The 21168-nt window shown below is 47.5% G+C and overlaps 1 protein-coding gene across 1 annotated transcript in view; it reads right to left on the bottom strand.

The window, feature by feature from the left end:
- ADGRB1 (adhesion G protein-coupled receptor B1) overlaps positions 1-21168 on the bottom strand; it is a 185375-nt gene that overhangs the window by 104654 nt on the left and 59553 nt on the right. Inside the window, exons 8-16 of the mRNA XM_050708982.1 lie at positions 18230-18331; positions 16587-16693; positions 15610-15804; positions 14487-14555; positions 10016-10124; positions 9029-9172; positions 7057-7132; positions 3125-3227; positions 2116-2159 (exon numbers count right to left, since the gene is read on the bottom strand). Of these exons, the coding sequence (XP_050564939.1) occupies positions 2116-2159; positions 3125-3227; positions 7057-7132; positions 9029-9172; positions 10016-10124; positions 14487-14555; positions 15610-15804; positions 16587-16693; positions 18230-18331 (949 nt within the window). The remainder of the gene's footprint in view (positions 1-2115; positions 2160-3124; positions 3228-7056; positions 7133-9028; positions 9173-10015; positions 10125-14486; positions 14556-15609; positions 15805-16586; positions 16694-18229; positions 18332-21168) is intronic.

Below are 21168 nucleotides of genomic sequence, written 5' to 3'. Positions count from 1 at the left end.
TTAGCCCTGAGCCCATCCTTCGATGCCGTGGGTCAGACTGAAATATTCCTAAAATCCCGTGCCCTCAGAGAGATGACAAGAAGCCGAACAAGCTGCCAAGCCGTGGGAACAAGCATGAGGAGCAGCCAGAGCTGCCAGGACAAGGCAGAGGCGATGGGCAGTGGTTTGCCCCCAGATCTGCAGTGGCATCCAAACTCCTCGAGCCACGTCCAGCACTGGGCAGTCCTTCGTGCTTCTCACGCCGGGCATGTTTCAGTGCCAGATCTGGCATGTATGTACCCAATCTGAATGCCCTCGCCCCACCTCAAATCCTACTATGTGCGGGCTGGATTTTGTTCTTTTCTTTCTCACGCTACAAATAATTCAAGGGGGTAAGTAAGAAGGAAATACCCGCAACCTTCTGGACACAACACGCTTGTTAGATAGGGTTATAAAAGCAGAAAATATGGCAGAAAGAAAAAAAAAAAGAAAAAGAAAAACACACAAAAACAAAAAACTCAAGCTGGTGTGAAGACCAGAAGAGGCATTGGTTCCAGCTTCTAACTTAGCTTGCCAAAAGACAGAGTAGTACCCAAGAGCTTTAATCCCGACTCAGTCCTGAAGGCGAGGTCCTGTCCAAGCCTCCTCCTGAGCCTGCCCACCTATAGAAAACCCTCTCCTTTTGGCTGACCTACAGACTGAATCTGCTCTCCGGCACGTAGGCAATACAATACAATCCCCATTTATTAATTCCACCCATGTCCTGCTGCGTGAGGTCAGCAGAGCACTCGAGGTCCAGACTCTGCTCTTGAATACCGATCGTCCTCGAGTGCTGGAGCAATTTCCATGGTAAGCCAGAGGGACCAGCGCTGCCCTGGTGGATAACACGGATGTGGTTTCACAAGCTCAGAGTTCCCCTGGGTTCCTCAGCTTTCATTTGGATCCACTCGTACATGCCAAATTAATCACAGACCAACAAGAACTGACTGCAAATATGTTGCCCGCCTATGTGTATATATGCTACTTAATGGAGCGTGAAAGGAGAAGAATAAAACCATTTTTCAGATGCTGCAGATAATAATAATAAATAATAATAAAAGCAGAGGTATGTGCCAAATGCATGAGATCTCAAGGGGAGAAACTGAATGTAAGCAGAAAAGAAGTCAGGTCGGTCCTCAGACTGAGATGCAAAAGTTAACGAAGTAAAAACGCCATTAAATCAAACACTTTGGGCCCTCGTTAAGTTCGTTCAGGATTTGAGACCACACATTTGGAATGCTTTTTTTTTTTTCTTTTTCTTTTTTTAGTAGTTTTTCTCAACTATTTTCCATATGGAATTTACGATCCTGACACATTAGACACATTATTTAATATCTTTGGAATTTTTTCCCTGCTAACCTCTATCATGTCACTCAAGGCATCCTGATATCCTGATCACAGTCAGCTATGGCAGCAATCCTCATGGAAATCACATTACTATATCACAGTAGCACAACACCTACTTCACCATGGCAGGCTATATTTGCAACAGTAAGCTCTGATTATGCATTATTCTTCTTACGGTGCACAATTTGGTGTGAGCAGTGAAGAGAGCCAAACACTGCTATGTCAATGCCAATTTAGAGCCATCAGCAGATGACTCCATGGTCCTGGGTCTCAGTTCATGTATTCCTCGTGTTGTAACATCCAAAGTTGGAAGAGTCAAAATGAGAAGCCACTCTTACGAAACGTGGACTGGGGCCAAAGGAATACACAAACCTCCCTCCCTGTGAGCAGAAGCACACAGGACATCCCTGCTCAGACTGAGAGGATTCCCTTCTGCAGGTACATGATTCTCTTGGCACACAGATTCCTTCATGGGCTACACTGACAAACCTGATTTTAGTTCTTTAAATATAAGACCCAGTTCAACTGGCACTAATATGCAACACCAGGAGAGATGCGTCTTTGTGAAGGAAGGATTGTTCCCCACCAGGGCAAAGGGCTTTGCCAGCCGTGGAGGTTGATGCAGGAAAAAAAAATGAGTAAAGAGTGCAAGCAACTCTAACAGACTGACACATCACTGCTAAAACTGTGACAATTTCATCCCAAAAGCACATGGGCCCGTGAGAGTAAAGAGAAAGCCACAAAACTCACCCTTCATTTTCATCCCACAGGATGCAGGTCTGGTTGGTGGTTCCCTGTCAGGAGAAAAAAAAAAAAAGGGGGAAAATGGAGCAAATCTGTGCTGGGCTGTTTATGGGATATTTGGAGCAAGAGGAAAACTATTAATGTCCTGCTGAACAGTTTCCACTACTCTGTGCATGGTGTGTCTGTGATGCTCCTGCTATGGAGCACAGATATGAGTGCTTGGAACAGCTTCTTTCACCCTTGGGTTGAAAGGTGAAAATAAAATGGGCCTCGCTTTGCTCTCCATCAACACAAGGACTACGCAAGGGTTTGACTCCAAATCCCGTCTCCACCTATTGATGTCCTTCCTCCTCCCTCCTCACATTCAGAATCCTTTTGCTGCTCCCTTCTGGAATGTGGATCAAATACACCCCGTCCTGCTGTGGGACGCAGTTCTCCAAAGAGCTATGACCCTATAGGGGGTGGCCAGGTGTGGTTAAAGCCCCTGAAATACCTTTATCATTACTTCTTCTGCAGCTGTCTTTGTGCACTTAAAAAATTTTTCCTGGAAGGTCCAAAGCAAATACATGACAGATCTAATTCTCATGTTCCAGAGCCTCAGGAGGACATCTGAAACCCAGAACGAGAAGGGACCTGGGGGTATGTAAATGTCCATCATGTACATCTTCTTGGGGTTGGCCAGGGGAACCTGGAGGGGATCTTCATCTGCCTTTTACAGCACTGACCACAACAATAATACTCATGTCTGTAGTGGTATCTGCAAGGAACATTGCAAGCATCAATCAAAACAACCTTTCCCCTCCCTTCCCCCAGGAAGATCTCTGTCATAGCCTATTTTGTGATGAATATACATTTTTTTTTGCCCACAGCCGTGCCTCGCATTGAAGTGATGTGAATGTGGGTCAAGTATGCCCGTGTCTCCCCGTGCAAGCAGTGCCATCACGCTCCTCCTGCCTTGGCAAGGAAGAAAAAAAACGCGGATGTGGGGTGGTGCAGCTTCCCAGGAAAGACTTACATTGTACAGGTGGGAGAACTCGATTTCCAGGGGGGTGAGGAGAGACCGGGGAAATGGCTTCACAGTCACGGAGATGACCTTGGAGTTTAGAACAGTGCTGTTCCTGGGAAGAGAAGTGAGAAGATGTGCTGTAATGGCCACTGGGAGAAAGTGCTGAATCCCACTGCGTCCCTTTGCACAAAGGTGAGTCCCACGGCATTTGTCACTGGTGGCACATGGTTTAGTGACTACAGTGCAAAAGGAACTGACCCCATTACTTTAAAATGCCATCAAAGACACCTGCTGGTGATAGACCCTGCCCTCTGCCCTTCCAGTTCCCCTCACAGCCGCTCTGCACTTATTTCCCCAGGAATGAGACCATTTATGAAACGCATTATGGACCCCTGCAGCCACTGGAATTAAAGGACATATCTATCCTGGTAATAACAGGGTACCAGACATATTTTCTGGCCCTGACATGAAGAAACAGAGTTCATTTCATATCCTTACAAAAAAAAATCTTTTTCTTTCTTTCTTTCTTTTTCTTTCTTTCTTTCTTTCTTTTCCTTCCTTCCTTCTTTCCTTTTCTTTCTTTCTCTCTCTTTCTCCCTCTCTCTCCCTCTTTCTCTTTCTCTCTCTTTCTCTCCAAGTCTGCCTCAGTCTGCCTTGCAGTACAAGTTTGCCACGGTGGCCTTTAACAGGTCGTGGGACACCAAGTGAAGCTCATTACCAGAGGCACTGACGTATCTCCAGCCTCTGAGAATCAAAGGAAATGCAAAGAGGCCAAGCCTCTCATGTGTGGCTGCCTAAACGTCTGTGCCAGACAAATACTTTATTAATGCTGGCAGACCTAGGAGATTCAGCTGTTGAGATGAGCAGGAAGGGAGGGGATACCTTCCGTAACTGTGCTGCTGGTCCCTGAAAAGCCAAACTCTTTGCAGGTACTTCACGGGATACTGGACACCTAAATACACAGGGGATCCCACTATTTCTGCAGCAGGGAAAGAATCAGCTGTCTAAATATGTAAAAGTCTCTGTGGCCAGCAGCTGACAAGGCTGTCCTTCAAAGTTTCAAAGTTTTCCATGAGGGAATGGGTAGGAGAGTGAGACCAGCATCAGGCTGCTCCCAGCTCTTCCTGCACTGATGGAAATCTCTCCTCATCCAAAAGTTCACCAAGTTTACTGGCAGTGGCAAAACTGTTCACTTTTCTGTCTGGGTCTTATCCTCCTTTTACAAAAGGATTTACTAAAAAAGAATTGTACTTGCTTAAGGGCAAGTGGGTTTAAAATAAGAATAAAAATAAAATTTAATAAAAAGAAACAGAAAAAGAACACCAAAATCCAGAACAAAACAAACTTGGAATCATCCAAGGATGTGCAAGTGGATGTTCAGAAAGACATTACTGCACCAACAGCAGAGGGAACAACACTATTTTAGAAAGTTAAAGAAAAAAAATCGTTAAAATCAAAAAGAAGAAGCAATGAAGCACAAAAATCAGTCTACAAAGGATGAGCAAAGGGGGAAGTCAATGGGAGTAAATGTCAGCTGCAAGCTTTAAAATTTAGGCAGCTATAGAAAAGCCAAAAAACTAGAGCTGCTAAAGGCAAACATCCATGCATGGCTTCATTAGTAGCTGGGTCTGGAAGGGTCAGGTCTTGGTTCAGCACTGTCCAGTGTTTGTATGAACAACAAATGTGGCATGGAAACATCCTTTTAAAGGCTGCAGACCACACAAAGATTGGTGTTGCAAATAAAAGCAGAAAGATTTTCAGTGTGGTAACTCACTACCACACAGGATATGCTCCCATGCAGACTGCTAAAGAGTCAAGTCATCCCAGCCCACCCAGAAATTATCCCCGTGCATCATCCTAGAGCCAGAAAACACATCTGCACCTGAAAAATGCAAGGTCTGAGCACAGAGCTACTGGTTCTGCTCAGGGCTCTCTGGATCTGAGGGGACAGGGCAACGTGTGGCTGAGATAAGGGATTGCTGCTTGGGGGAGGTAAATTGGGACAATTAGGAAGAGCTCAGCTGGTGCAGTTTGCTGAATTAAATCTCCATTACTTTATTTTTTCTTTCCTTAGAGAAAAATCACTCTGCATTGAGCCAATGTGGTCAAACCCAGGATGCAGGTTGTTAATGCTCATGTGTAGCCAGGAATAGCTGCTCTCCTTTGTGGTCAGAAATATTTTTACCCTGTAGGCAGGTACTACACGGCTGCATGGTTATTTAAAGATATTCCCCTTTTTTTCTTGCTGTGTCCATTTGCACGGCAGTGAATTAAGAGGTACTGCTCTGCTGCTACTCCTATTACCTCCTTTTTTTTTTTGGCCTCGTATAGCCACAGGTGATTCAGGGCTCTGGATTTTTTAAAGAGGGACAGTCCTTTAATTAAGGAATGTCTTGAGTCAACTCTCCCGCGGGAACGCTGCTCAGCAGCAGCGGTGCTGCAGCTGCTGGTTTTCGGAGCTCATTCACTGCTTGGCCAGAAAACACTGAAATACTGCTGGATCATTTAAGCCAATGATGTTTATTGCCCTTCCGATCTAATTCCCAGTGCCGTAATGGAAGATTTTACAGAATACAGTTGGCTGGCTTGTTAATTCCTCTCTGCACTCACTTGGAGCTCTTTTGCCATTGCCAGTGCTAAATCTGTAGGTATTTAAATGATTATCAGTGAGAAGAGATGCCCTGGTGTTTATGGTAAATGGGCTTACGCTAATCAGTGCAGAACAGATTTAGAAGGTGCCTTAGGATGCTGAATTTACTGCCCCGGTCCCAGCCTCAAAAAAATAAATAAATTAAAAAAAAATAATAAAAATAGAGTGAGATAGCATGAGGAAGGGAGAAGAAAAGGGAAAAGAGTGCTGAACACAAAAGCTTGGGTGCCCGAGGCGGGTTGCAGTGGCTGGGAACGTGGCAGACATGTGCGGCCAAGCGTGCTGCTCCACTGCTCGCCTCTCCCAGAGCCTGTCTTCTGCTGTGATGCTCCTGAAGGGCTCGCTGGGGCTGGCAGCTCCCCAGTCGGCAGCTGGTCACCCGTGTCCCTATGTCTTAAGCCCCCCAGATCCCTGGGGATGGGGAACCCCTTGGAGAGGGGTGGTGGAGAGCAGGCAGCAGGCAGGGGTGCAGCAGCACCAGCACTGTGCTTCTCCTTCTGCCAGGGCTGCACGGCTGGGACAAAGCCTTCCTGCCCCTCCAGCAAGCAAATCTAATATACATGAGCATGGTCCCACCTGAATATCTGTTCATAGGGGTCAAAACTTTTGCCTGACTGAGCCAAAGCCTGCCACGTTGCACCTTTGGTATTTTCCTGGAAGACCAGGGCTCTGCAGCTGGGGGGATCGGCAGGAAAATTGGTGATGCTACCAGCTGCTTGTCCTCCCCAGGCAGAGCCCTCTTCACACAGTCGAGGTTAGAAGGGACTTCTGGAGGTCTTCTGGTGCCACCCCACTGCTCAAGAAGGGATGTCTAGAGATGGTTGCTCGAGAGATGTTTTTTCTTTTTTTTTTTTTTTTTTTTTTTTTAATATATCCAAAGGTGGGGACTCCACAACCTCTCTGGGCATCCTTTTGCAGTGCTCTGTCACCCACACAGTACAGAAGGGCATCCTGATATTCAGGGGGAACCATTTTGTGCCCCTTGCCTCTTGTCCTGTTTCTGGACACCACGGACAAGAGCCTGGATCCATCCTCTCCATAGCTCCCTGCAGGGCCGCAGGGACATGGGGGAGCTCCCCCGGAGCCTCCTCCTCTCCAGGCCGAGCAGCCCCAGCTCTCGCAGCCTCTCCTCATGGCAGGGGGGACTCCAGGCCCTGCCGCCCCTTGGGGCCCTGCGCTGGGCTCTCCCCTAGTGTGCCCAGGGCTCTCCCCAGTATGCCCAGGGCTCTCCCAGTATGCCCAGTAAACTTATACTGGACCCAGAGTCAGGTGTGGCCTCACCAGCTCTTACCTCTGGAGCGAGAGGATGTTGCCCACGTTCCGGTACAGCACGGTCCCCACCACGAAGACAGAAGAGTCGTCTGTCTCTGCAAGACACCGGAGGAAAGGGAAGAAGAAAAGAGCACTGAGACAATCAGGATGTCATCTGTCCCCCCAGCTGACCCCTTTTTACCCCCCAGAACCCACCAGGACAGCACATGGGGCATGGCAGAGAAGGGGCTGGATTCAGATCTGTGCTTCCTTCTTTCCTTGCCCCTTGACAGAGAGAAATGTGTGCCCCAGAAGGTGTCAGCCAGGTGCAGGACTGGACCTCTCATGGGGGTTTCTGCTGTGGCACAGCCATTGCCAGCATCACTGCGGTGAGATGCAGGTGCTGCTGTCACCACATCGGGTCTCCATCAGACCGAAGGGAGGAACGAGCACCTTTGGGGTGATGCTGCTTGCCTGCAGGCAAGGCTCACTCATTCCGAATAACCAGCCTGGTGCCTTCCCCTCCAGAAATCCCACTAATCCCTCTGACAGCACCACAGCGGGCAAAATGAGCAGGGCAAGAAGGTCTCTCCCAGCCACCAGGAGGTGTTTGTCCTCTTCCTCAGCCATCGAGCTGTCAGAGAAGAGCTGCACACAGGCTGACAAGGGCAGCCCAGGAGGGGAGATGCCCTGCGGTGCCTGGCCTGACCCCATCACTCGTGTGATGCCTCGGGAGGCTGCAGGGGCCGTGGTCCCAAAGGAGCCTGGATGCTCAGTGTGACCTCCGGGCATGCCGCTCGGCCTCCTCCTGCGCCCCGCGCAGCCCAGATAAAAACAGCAAGAGCTTTGCTGGGCAAAGAGCAGGCAGCAGGGGCATCCCCAAGGCTGAGTTGTAGGGGAAGAAGAAATAAATCACTTGGAGATGAGGAAATCCAGGGAAGCAGCCTGCTGTGGGGCTTCTCTGGTGTCTTGTACTGAGGCTGAGCCTAGAATGTGCCCACTCCCTCAGTGCAGGGCTAGAAACAACTCTGGATGTTTCTTTTTTTGTGAAAATGGGGCTCAAATGAAACAGGTGGAAGCCAGGAGACACTGACAGGCTTGCAGAGCAATCGCATAAGCACTGCTTCTCCAGGAAAGCTGACAGTCTTTTGGCCTTTCCTGTGAATCCCTATGCAAACACAGGGATCCTGCAGCTTTTGGAGAGAGTTTTCCCCTTGGTGCTAACGGAATGCAGTAGGACATTTACTGAAGAAATATGTTCCTATGAGACAGTGAGCAAGTAAAACCCCAGATTCCACAGACTGGGATATCCCAGCACCTTCCCAAGAAGGCGAAGGATCCTGGCTGTGACAGAGCTGGAGGTTTGTAAGCCTCAGCTGCTCATCCTTAGATGGCTCTTCCAGGACCAGATCCAGTCTTGGAGGGCACTTACAGCATTGTTTGCTTACATGGCCGTTCCCCTATTACACCTGCCTTTCCTGTGCTCATTAACCATACCTATAAGTTATCAACAGAGGCAATGACTTGTGCTTTTCCCGTTAGAAACTCAGCATATTCAAGGAGGCATGAGACTCATTTCAACACGCCCTGCAGATGATTGTGGATGAAGCTCAGAACCCGTACGCACCAAGAAATGAGCAACCCTGTGCAGACACAAGTTTTTTTCACCTCTTTGCAGGTTCAGAAGCCTTGGAAGAAGCAATCATCAAGATAGCGTTGCCCTGACTTTTTGTGCTGACTCCTGCTCTGTTTCAAACATGCTGCTGATTTAGGAGAAGACAAACATCCAAACCCAGGCACTGAGCCTGCTCCTGAACTTGTGCAAGACGTTCACATTCAGCCTTTGGTCTGACCATATTTAAAGGCTTTATTTGCACCCAGAAATGCAATGACAAGCTTTTGTGAGCAAGCTCAGATGGAAGGAGAACTTGAAGACCAGCCAAATGGAAGGAACCTCTCTTAGAAAATGAAGACGACATTTTCTCCTGGAGTGCTTCGACTGTGCTGCCTACCTGCCAGCCCCGAAGACAGGATGCTCTTGGAGACAGTGACCTTGTCTTCTGAATTCTTGGCCCAGTCCACCATGCCCCTCCAGCCTTTCATGGGGAAGGTGATGTCAGTTGCTGCATTAGCGGGCAGCTTGTGAATGCCGAGGACTAGAGGGAAGTAACAGATAAAAGCAGTAAGCAAGAGCAGCCTCAACAAATTCACACATGCTGAAAATCTGGAGGCAATAGTGGGAAATCAGGTAGCAGAACCATGAGCGCGGATCTCAGTAGCTCTGGGTGACATGAATTGTTTGGTCTCATGCTTCTGCTCAGTGAAATAGACCTGTCTGCACTAAACCTGGCAGAAGAGAGGTCTTCCTGCTCCCACACCACATCTCCAGGAGTGGCCAGCAGTATTTGCTTCGAGAAGTACAAGAAAGAGAAAGCCAAGACTTCTCTGTCTTTCCTCCTCCCAGCAGTCAGCAGACTTCCTCAGCTAGGGGTTGCATCCAGACCATCAACTTTAACAGCCACCGATGGACCTCTCCTTTGTGCATTTTCCTAATCCCATCACGAACCCATCTGTACTTTTTGGCTTCTGCAGCATCCTCCGGCCCCAAGCTCCATGCTGCGATTGTGCGTACAGCATAAATCAAACGCTGCCTGCTGTTTGCCTGCTGCCTGATCACTTCATTGGCTGCTGTGCGGCACTTGTATTAAAAAATAAAAGGAAGCAGCTTAATTCTTCCCAGTTTGTCATCTGTTCTCCATTCATGGTTCTATAGCTATCTCTCAAATCTCTCCATGATCTTCTTCAGGCTGAAGTCCTGGCTTATTTGGAGAAAAGCCACCCCATAATTCTGACCATCCGTGTCCTTCCCCAGACCTTTTGATGTTCCACCACCCGCTGGCTCCCCTTCTTCCCTCCCCACCTTTTGGCTTATACATACTGCCCTGCAATTACAGCTTCCCGGGGTCTACACCCGACATGGGGAGTGCAAATCAGCTCACCCAGGTTGTCGGTCACTTGGTAGGAGTCCCGGAAATCTTTCATGCGGAAGCCGATGACGTCAATGAAATCCTCCACCAGCCTGAACAGCTCCTTGGCATTTGGCCCTATCTGGAGAGAGAAAGGAGAATACCCAGTAGCATGGATAACAAAATGTCCAGCACGAGTTTATCTGAAGGCAAAGGTTTTTGTCCTCACACTGGTACTGGAAGCAGACACTGGATATAAGGGAATGTTAAGGAGTTGTGGAGAACAAGGGCTGAGAAATGCTATGGAAGCCTAGAATAAATAAAAAAAATAGGAAAGAGTAATTGATAAAACTGTGGGTGGAGGGCAATATCTCAAAGCAAAGCAAATGGAAATATTTAGGGTTGTCTGGAGCAAATAATCTACGTTATCATCATCATCTTCCCTGGATTCTCTCTACTACCAGAGAAAATTTGCCCTTCCAGAGACATCTCATCGGAAAGTGTAGAGTGGTCAGTGTTGAATATCTGCCCTAAGTCAAATCCTGAGCGCCTCTGTCAGGCCTTAGACCTCCCTGACCCTCAGGTATTGCAATGCTTCGCCTGAGAAACACGTTCTGGCTTCAGAAAGCCATGAATATGTAGGGTCAGAGGAAGGTTGTATATAAATAACCTACTGCAAGGGAGCCCACCAGACCTTGCCCCCTCCAGGATAGTTAATTTTGCTATCACCCAAAAGCTCCAGCCTACACTGATGGCATGCACAAAGGGCAGGTTTCTAGCAGGCTGGGTTTTAGGCTTGCTGTCAGGAGGGGTGTTTGGGAGAATGTTTCTTACATGTGGAGAAAGTAAGGCAGCACAACAGGATCTCCAGAAAGAAGCAGGGAACAGAACTGAAGGGAGGCTCGCTGCTTCCGCTACCACCTGGAGCATCTCAGGGACCTTTGGATGTCTCAGTTTGATGAGACACACTAGTAAAGAGGTGTACAGCAAGGTGGTGAGAGTGGGGAGATCACTGTTGGCTTCTTCTCTTGATCTCTGTTGGATTTCCATTTGCTGTTCTTCAGTCTGAGCCTTCCTTTAGGTCAAAGATCAGGATGCCCTGGGGCACTTCAAAGAAATCCAGACTTAAATTCTCCTGGAGGGAGGGAAGAGCATCCACAAAGGCAGGAATCCAGCCCCTAAACTTTCTTCCTGAGATGAATCAGGCTGTGTTTAGTGACAAAGACATGACAGCCCTGGAAGAAAAGCCTTTTGGAGAAAAGCAACCCCATAGTTATGATCAACCTTGGTTAAACCCAACACCAGAGGCAGCTGCAGCCTTAAATTCATGCCTTCCAATGAGCAGGAGAGGTAGAAAAGTGATTGGGGGGGGGGGGGGGGGGGCTTGTATATTTAATACAGTCCATCATAACTTCACCTGGTACCTCAATCGTGGTTCACCTAATCAGATCTCTGACACGTCAGCCAGTTGTTGACCCAAGTCAGAAACCACCAGAAAGGGAGACCTTATCCCAGCAACACAAAGGGCTGCCTTTGGAGCAAAAATAGTCCAACAAACGTGCTTAACAAGGACTTCCAGGGACTAATGTCAAATTCCAGGCATCAGATCACTTTTTCTATGCAGAAAAACACTGTAGTCCGTTTTCATGCATTCCCATTCTGTTGGCAGCATCTCACTCTCCAGAAACCAAGCTGCTTCTTGCCCAGGCTGTGTCAGAGTTCTGTCTCTTTTCTCTCTCCTTTCCTGGTGTTCCCCACATGATAAAGACATTGGCAATAATTCTTCTTTGCCAGGCATAAATAAGGCTGTTCAATAATAACTAGTTATACAGTGGCTAATTTCATAAAAGCTAATCCACCTGCAATGAGCTGTGCTGACTGCCTGCCTTCCTCGAGGCACAACTGCCTACAGGGCTGAGCAACCACCACGGGAGGTCAAAGAAAAGCAGCTCAGCTCCTTACATCTCCTCTTTTCCATCACTTTCCATGCTCACAGATCCTCACCATAATTCAGACCTCCCGAGGTGGCTGATCAGAGTGGAGGGGGCAGCTGAGGACAGACAAGATGGGATGGAGGCAGAAGGAAGGCTGAGCTGGCGAGAGATGGGCAAGGAGCGCAGGGGTGGCCACGCGTATCCCTCTGTCTGGCCAGCCAAAGGAAGCTCAGTGAGAATAAAACTCAGTCAGGATCAGATCAAGCAGTCCTGCCAGTACAGCAGGTGTGCACATAAGGAGGAGCAACTGAGAAAGCTATTTTTAACAGGATATGTTTATATTCTGTCATGGACTGAAATCACAAAGTCAAAGTAACCCCAAGTACACCGGTCATTGTCGATCAGGTTTCAATCACATATGATAAGACCATATTATAAGGCCAGCTCAGCCTTCCCAAAAAACATGATAGGCCTTCTCAATCTGAAGGTTTTTCTGATTCATTTTATTTATTTATTTATTTATTTATAATATTTATTTTTTATTATTACTTTTTTGTTCCCTTGAACAACACCTCTGCCTAAGGGTTTGCAGGGCACTGGAATGTGAGAGGGTAATGAAGTTGGGTTTATTTTTAATGAAGAAATTGTAAGCCAAAGCCTTCATTTCAAAAGGGCTGTTTAACCTTGTGAAACACGAAGACTGAGCTTGCTCCATCAGCTTTAAGCGAGAAGGACAGAGACTGCTGAAACCTCTTTGACATCCAGTCTCTGAAGATTTCTGAGGGCAGCTTCTTTCCTAAAGCCATGGTGTTGGGCTGTCATCACCATTTCCACTAAAAGAAATGCCAGGTAAATATTTTCTTCATGGTGATTTCATTGTGGTCCGGCTCCTTGTGCAGGTTACTGTAACACTGGTAGCATCTATAGGTGCAAAGAGATCATACAGGGAAAGCCGATGGGAACAAATTGCCATTGGGAGTAAGCTGCAGCTGTTTTTACGGGGATCAATAGGATTTCCCTGTTGTCATGACAACTCATCAGTTTCCTCTGCACTGTTCTGAAATATGTACACACACCTGGAGGCTTGAAATTGAGCATTCGGTCCCTTATTGCTCCTGGAGCCAGAGCGTGCCATCCAAATGCGGGAAAACACCAGATCTCAGGAGAATGGAGAGAAGGAGAGATCCACAAGGCTTCTCAGCTCCTGGTGGAGGTTTTGTTGCTGAAGGAACCATAGCACAGCTGAGCATTCAGGTCCTGTCTCACGTTTTGGGCTACCAATGAGTGTGCCCCTGCTGGGAAGACTCCTTCCCAGAGGACTTCCCTGGTTGGGGTGAATATAGCTTTTTTGTGTCAAATGATTTATTTTTTCTTGTTTGTTTAGTATTTCCAGACCTCTCTGATGACTTTTGCAGCAATGAAAGGTGGTTAGAAAGGGGCTGCCATGCTCTGATCCACACCTATGAGTACTTTCCAGAGGGCTGATCTCACAAAGGCTAAGTTATCCACCTTGCCCAGGTTATTTTTTAGGTTGTGACCAAAGTGAGCTGGTGTTTTTGTTCCAAGGTGCAATAACAAGGAATAGACGTGGAAGGAATGAGAATTACCACTGGCCCATTCACCAGAGCTGACGCTGGTCTAAGGCAGCACCATTTTGCTCTGAATCCCCAAAACCTGCAACAACATGAAGACGTTGAGAAGACCAAGAGCTCGTCAAGGGAATAGGAAAGGGACAAGGAATAGGGACAAGCAAAGAGTGCAAATGGGGCAAAAGAGACAAAGAGCAAGTGTGACATGGATAGAAAAACAAACCATGTCACCTCCTCCCCCAAGTATACAAGGTTATAGCTACAGAATTATTCAGCAGGAACCCAGTCCTTGAGATGAGAGAAAGAAAGTAAAAAATATAAATGAACCCTTGCTCATCTTACGCTGAACAGAACCAGAAACTCAGGTGAGCAGAGCATAGCTCTGAACTACGAAAATCCTGCCTGTCCTGCATCTTTGTAGCCAGAAACTCAGACTCGTGTAATCCTATTGCTTTATTTTGGCAAGAGGAGAAGACGAGAATTATAACAATCCAGGAGTGTGATCAACTCCAAACCCAGCTTGATCTGTGAGAACTATCCAAAATTTGTTGTTCACCACCATTTTTTATTTATTATTGTTATTTTTTTTCTGTTACTCATGCATAGACTCTGGCTTAGGGCTGAGATCTGTGGTTTCCTGAGTTGCTCCATAAATATGACTCAGCCTGGCACTGAGCTCACCCAAAAGACCAGTTGGATGTATCAGCTGGTTGGGAGTAATTCCTTCAGAGGTGGCCAACTCTGAAGCTGATCAGAGCTGACCACATCCAGGTTGTCTGTGTCTTTCATCATAATGGGTTATCAAAGGAGAATGGCATTGGTGGATGGAGATATTTTGTGGTCTGTGGCTGGAACAGATTCATGTCGCACACAACACATCATGGACAAGAGACATGTAGACCCTTAGAAATTCCCCTCGTCATGGCTTAAGCCTATGCTGAAGCCTTGACTCATTCCACAGAAGGTGCTGAAGGTTCATACCAGCTGAGCTTCTTCCCATTTCTCTCGGTTTTCCTCTGATAAAAGGTTGCTGATGATCTGGACGAAGTTCTGGAGAAAGAAGACAAAATAAGACAAAGGAGGTAGTTAGCCAAACGTGGCCCACTCAAGGAAGGACATGGAGATGCACAAGGAACATGTGAGCATCACCTGTGCTCCAAGAGCCTTCCCAAGGTCCCGTTCCCAAAGGCTCCTGGGGCATTTCACAAGCCTCTGCCCCCAGGGATGTTAACAGCAAAGCAGGTTGCAGAAAAGCTTTTTTCCCAAGGACTTCACTCTAACTGCTATACCTGCTAAGGCACTGGACTGGGAAAATGTCTCTATTACTGAAGATTTTTAAGAGCAGATTAAACAGATGTCTGCCAGAAACTGATTAAAAACAGATGATCTTGCCTTGTATAAAACACTTCTCATCCCATTTCCTACTATATCAATTTTTTTCCAGCATAGGGAATCATCGTCATTTCTTCTCTGTGGCTTGGAAAGAGAAGCAGTGATGGATCAAGAGAGTGCTACGTATGGTAGTACCTTTGTTTGACCATGCAGCACGCAACAAGAAGGAAGGAGACAAGATATTTCAGGACCATTGATTTTTTTTTCCCCTCTAGCTTTACCACCCTTTCCAGATCCTGTTGGATCAGTTTAATGTTTCAACCTGTGTAGCGATGACCTATCCCAAGGGCATATCTTGTAGCCACTCTGCATGCAGATGCTGAAAGTAAAATCCTAGGGTGAGAAGCAAAGAGACATTTTCCTCATCAATATCCAGCTACCCAATATCACAGGATCATCTTACCTATAGTCATTAGGCTGTTTTCCCTTCCAAAGAGTGCTCTCATATCAATTAGACTCCCCAGTAAGTGCTATCGAGTTGAAACAGTGCAGAGTGACTTTGGTTTTTGAGTTCTGCCTCTACAAGCCCGGGAGAACCAACCTCAAAGGGAGGGTTTGTTAACATGCAGAGACACTTTGCTCAGGCGGAAAATATCCCGGCTTTTCAGCAGCATTGAATCAGCTCAAAAGGAGGCAATAAAATCCTGAGCCCTGTGCATGCACACACACCTGCAACCCAGCCTTGCCAGCCAGGATATGCAACTCGGCTCACCTGCACATCCCCAGAAGTCGGGCTGTGATAAGCCCTACGGAAGATCTCTGTCATGTTCCTGAGTACATCAATGGTGGACAGCAAGTCCCCACTGTAGCTGGTCCCATCCTGGGAGATTTCCACAAGGTTTTGGATCACTTCTGACAGCCCGTCTACCATCAGCCCACGCTGAGCTTTGGAAAGATGTTCCCTGGTCTGAGGAGCAGAGGGAAACATGACAAACACGTTAGTGACAGTCAAAGCCCAGTTAATGAGCTCACTGAAGGAATTGCTGGGGGAAGGTTTGTGACCTTCCTTGTAATTCAGAGCACAGATTAGATGAATCTAACAATCTCTGCTGACCTGAAAGCCTGTGATATTTTTAAAATGATAGAAGAGCAAAAGTCAATTTTTCGGTATGCCCACAAAGAAAAGGTTGTGTATATGTTCAGAAGAGGCTATTCTACTACACAGACACCATTCTGCTGCTAACCTAAGGCCAGCTAGCAGAAAAATTTTGCCCTAAAACATTGTTTTCTTATAACCAGTCTGGAACTATTTTGGGACTGACTAAACCTCTTTCTGAAAAGAAAAGTTCTCATAAAGTCAATGCCGTCTTAAGGCAAGCCACAGAAGACCAGCAGAAACAGGAGAATTCATCACAGTAATAATTGTAAAACTAATGAAAAATAAGTGGCTTATTTAAAAGTGTTACCATCACAGTCATTCTTATAGATAATGTGATACGGAAGACCTGGTAGGACCTGGATTCTGTCAGGCTGGATATTAAAATACCCAGTGGGGAACCATCCCTTGTCCATCGAGAGCCCATGTATCACAAGCTAGGCAGACAAAAGCAGTAAGACAAAAGCATGGCAGAGCTGGCTTCTCCTTTTCATGCAGAAATGTTGCTTTCCTTCTTCTTTGTACTTCTGACAGTGTAAGGAACATTTAGGGGGATCATAAACTCATCAGGTGTTGAAGTCTGTCTGCCTTACCAGCATCTGTATGTTCCTGTAATCAATAGAAACACACTTGACATAGGTTGGAGGCTCCCAGTAAGCTATCCCTTCTTCGTCTAAAGTGCATCTTCGAAGGATCAGCCCTGGAAGAGGAAAGAAAAGAGCATGGGAGCTGGGGTAGTTGAATGAAAAGCCCAGCACCTTCACGGAGAACTGGTCAACGCTGGTAGCACAAAAGGCAGCAGGGGCATCTGCAAGTGCTTGAGCAACGAGTGGGAGAGGTTATGTGTGTTTTGGGAGAGGTTATGTGTATTTTAGGAGAGGTTCTGTGTATTTTGGGAGAGGTTATGTGCATTTCGGGAGAGGTTATGTGCATTTCCTTCTCCTTCATTTTCTTATTGAGGGGCAGGCCAATAAAAGAGATGCGAATGAAAACAAAACCTAACAGCTGGGACACAGCTGGCCAAGACAAAAGAAGGTTTAATGTGCCCATCGGGGCACTTTCTTTGTGCTTCTGAAAGTCCCACGAGCCTCCCCAGGCGGCATGGTCTGGTACTTGCAGCTAAACCAGCCACGCTGCCTTCTGCTGCCTACAGTCTCAACGAGCAAAAATATCCAACAGCACCATCTTTGCATCAGCTGAGAATCTCTGAAAGCTGCCCGCAGTCCTCCCCCAGGACTTTCCTCAGCGTCAGCTTGCAGTGGGCTGTGCGGTGGCAATCACATGCGTTCGCAATGCAGAGGAACAGGCGTATCGGCGAGGAGACAGCAGACAGGAATCGTCTTGCCCAAGCAATTACACTGCCGCTGGAGAGTCTCCAAAGAGCAGGCTTTGCTGGGTCCATGATCCCATTGCTACTGATAAATGGTTCAGTGTCCTATGGATATGGCCCTTCTTCTGGGCTAGTGTTTGGAATGACTCTGACCCTCCCAGGGTGCATGAATCAAAGCGGTGCAGGGTTTTCTGTGTCCAACAACCTCACTCAAACAGAATAAAACCTTTACGTTCATTATGGACACTGCTGCCCCATTTCTGATCCTGCCTGGGAGTAAGAAACATCCATCAGAGGACAGTCTCCACCACCAGAACACCTCCTGGAGCCTTCTCCCCTGCTTTCCACTCCCTGGGGAGCACGTGGCAGCAACCACAACAGATAACGCCAGGATGCCCAGGCACTATCACTTCCTACCACCATAGCCAGAGCACCTGAATATAAGCTGAGAGAGTTGATGTGGTTCCTAAGCAGGAGTGGAAAGCATCTAAGTGTGAGTTGGCAATGCATTTCAGATTTTGTGCTTTTAGATACCAGCTTCTACTATGGTCAGTGGGGATGCCCAAGACTAGGGGACTTGTAAAGCCCAGCCTGCTTCTGTAGAGCTATCTGTAGCAATTGGGTGGACATACCACAGCAGCCCTTGACAGTGAAGCTGTCCCAGGATTAGGCAGTGGTTGGATGGGAAACCACCTCAGAGTGTCTAATATGTATCAAGGAGTTGCTGTTAAATAGTTAGGAACCACAAAAACCTGGAGAGAGTTTGCTTAGCCTCGAGCAAAGGGCAGTTAGCCCATTGCTCATCCTCTCCTCCCACATCCACGTTGTCCTCATCTAGGAGGCAAAGGATGAAGGATGAACGGCAGGTGGGCCATCTCCTCGGCCAAGGCATGCAGACATCCTTACCGGTGGCATTGCGAGGACACCGGACAGCCGCGGCGTCCCCAGCGGGCGTCTCTTTCCAAACCACAGAGGCAAGGCTTTCCTCGTCACAGATCTCATGGGGTTCTGCAAGGAAGGAAAAACTCCGTTGGTAAAGCCTCCTCCTCAGGCGGGATGTGGAAATGGGGATGGAAAGAGGAAAGAGAGGAGCACGGCCTGGAGGGAAGAGCTTTGTGGGGTGAAAAATGGCAAAACCACTTTAACCCCTCTGGGATTTGCTTTGCCTGTCTGCAAACTCTGACCAGCCTGAGGATCAGCTCATTAATACATCTGTAACAACCCAGGAAAGTCCTCTTACATGCCTACCCTGCCTCGGAGGAAAGCTGCTCTTGCCAACCTTTGCTAAAGAGTTTTCTTCTCTCATTTCAAGGTGAGATGTCCAGCTTTCGGGGGTGAACCTCAAGGCTCCAAACTCGATTCCTTCCATCCTTCAGAGTCATCACACAGGTTTTGGGTTGGATGTGGCTAAAAAGAGGCTCTTCATAAATAAGTTGCAGTAGGAGCAAAGGAAAAAATAAGTAGGAAAAAAAAAGAAAGTGGATATATTCCCTGGGTGGGCTTCATTCAGGCACTTTGTTACCGTTTTATCCAAGGACACAGGAAGAAGAACCAACAGGCTGGATTTGCATTAGCAACTCCTTTCCAAACACTGCTGCAGAGTCCAGGACTGCAGAAATATGCAAAAGATGTTTAGAGGCATTACAGAAAAAGCCCTTTGGAAAGAGAAGGTTTTGGATACTTCTCTGAGTAGAGGTGAGTTGGCTCCAGAGTCTGTGGGACCTGAGAAAATGCATTCATCACAGAAGGAGGTGTTCTGTTAAATGAAGGGAACCACGAGTAGGGTGCTGAAGCTATTTATCACTCCTGAGGATGGGGAAAGGGAAAATTATATTTAATGGTTTTCAGTAACATATTTATTTATTGTGCATTTAAATCTACCAGTAAAGAGAAAGCTGAGAGCATGCCTGTGTCTGGCCAGGAGTGGCAGCTGCAAAACCAAAGCCAAACTCAAAGCCAAGGGCAACCAGCCGTGGAGCTGGGCAGCTGCCTGCTGAGCTCCCTTCCCATGTAGGAAAGAGCTGCCCATGCCAAGGCCCAGTGATGCCAGTAGAGATGTGCCAAAGTTGCAGGGAAAACGTACATTTGCCATAAAGCAATAGATAGGGGCCTGGAGTTGTCATGCTGCTCCCAAAGGATCTTCTGGGCAGGGATGACCCAGAAGGTCTCCTTCGACAAAGGTCATGTAGATGTGATGACTTAGGGTCTGTGTCAGGAGCAAATCCCTGGGGATGGCCATACCCTGCAGATGCTCTGGAACTAGCCAGAGCACCAAACTGGCTGTGGGAAAGGCTCAAACCCAAGATTATGGGCAAAACAAGTCCTGCTGCTTTGAAGAACTCCGAGAGGACCCAACAAACTGCCTACATATCGCAGCTCCTGGAGTCAAGCCCCAGGACTGTGTGTCTCCAGCCCCAGCTGCATTTCAAATACAGATTCCTCCCTAGTGCATCCAGTAGATGCTGATAATGAACAAGTTATGCTCCCTGCTTGAAAACAGATGTTTCCTCCTGTTTTAAAATTCCCTTTTGAGTAATCACTATTATAATAAAATCCCAGAGGGCAAGCGGGATCCCTGCTGTGCTCGGTACATATGCAGAAGTAGTCCCTGTGCCAGCAGCTCATGACTTCAGTAGATAAGGCAGAAAATGGGCAGAAAAGTGGCAGTTTTACTTCCAACCTGTTGGCAAGGAGCTGTAGGACAGTGAGATGAAGCCACCCAGTTGTGACTAGCATGTGTCCACCTACAGAGCCTGTAGCAGGGCAGGGAGATGAAAACAAAACTCCTGGCCCAGTGGTTTGGCCGTGGTCACATACCCTCCACTGGGAACTGTTGTCCATAGGAGGGTCTGGGACATGGGGTGGGAAGTTTCTAACACCCTCAGCATGCAACAGCATGTCTAAAAGCAGAGAGGGAGCTCACATCTGACCTCCCCTTTCTCCTTCCCTGACCTCTCAAAGCTGCCCTGGCTCGCACCCCTGCAGTCTCCCTGGGGGCCGCTGAGGGATGCTGTGGATCAGAGATGCTTTTTAGAAGTACACTGATTGTCTGGCTCTTGCTAGTGAGTGCAGGAGCAATTCCCAGGCCAGGAGAGAATCATTTAATCCTTTTATTTTTTTTTATTTTTTCGTTTTCTTGATGTTGCTTCATAACAATATCCCTTTTGGCATAGTAACCTGTTTGCACCAGGAGATTTTAATAACTAACCCAATTAAGCTCAATTCTTCTGTTCAAATCAAATCATGCCGGCATTTGATACTTTCTCAAGAACAAATCGAGCGGGTTTATTTTTAGCCTCTGACGGCTTCCCGCATTTTCCTCCCCCTGCAAATTAACAACTGCAGCAAGACCCTTCTGGTTTCAAGCCCTAGCAGGGCTCAGCGCCTTTTCCTTTTGAGCACCGTGCAGGCATCGGCCCCTGCGGACACAGAAGAAAAGATTGGGCTTGTTTTACCAGGGCCTCAGCTGGCACACGCTGAAGCTGAACTAAATCTGCATCGCTCTGTAGACACCACCAGACGACCTGGTGCTAAGCCTTTCCGTGGCGAAGGAGAGCTTTACGGCTGAGTTAGGAGAGACTCTCACCCGCCTCTGCTAATTGAGAGGCACAGCTTGTAAGGGGAGGTGATGTCTTTTATTACAGCGGAGCTGCGAGGAGTGAATGTGCTGTTATCTTCTGGCTAAACTGGGTGAAACTTTTGTGCTGAAGTGCTTTTGCTTTTATCTGCCTTCAGCAGTTTGCATGAACCTCTGGGGGTCAGATGTCCTGACCATCACACATCCATCCTCAAAAGCATCTGCACCAAATCCGCTACCTCCGAGCTGAGCTGCAGCCTGTTTTTTT

The sequence above is a fragment of the Cygnus atratus genome, chromosome 2 (genome assembly GCF_013377495.2).
Source record: "Cygnus atratus isolate AKBS03 ecotype Queensland, Australia chromosome 2, CAtr_DNAZoo_HiC_assembly, whole genome shotgun sequence".
In the NCBI taxonomy this organism is placed as follows: domain Eukaryota; kingdom Metazoa; phylum Chordata; class Aves; order Anseriformes; family Anatidae; genus Cygnus; species Cygnus atratus.
Note: the sequence above shows the minus strand (reverse complement) of the source record. Positions and strands in the feature narration are given on the sequence as shown.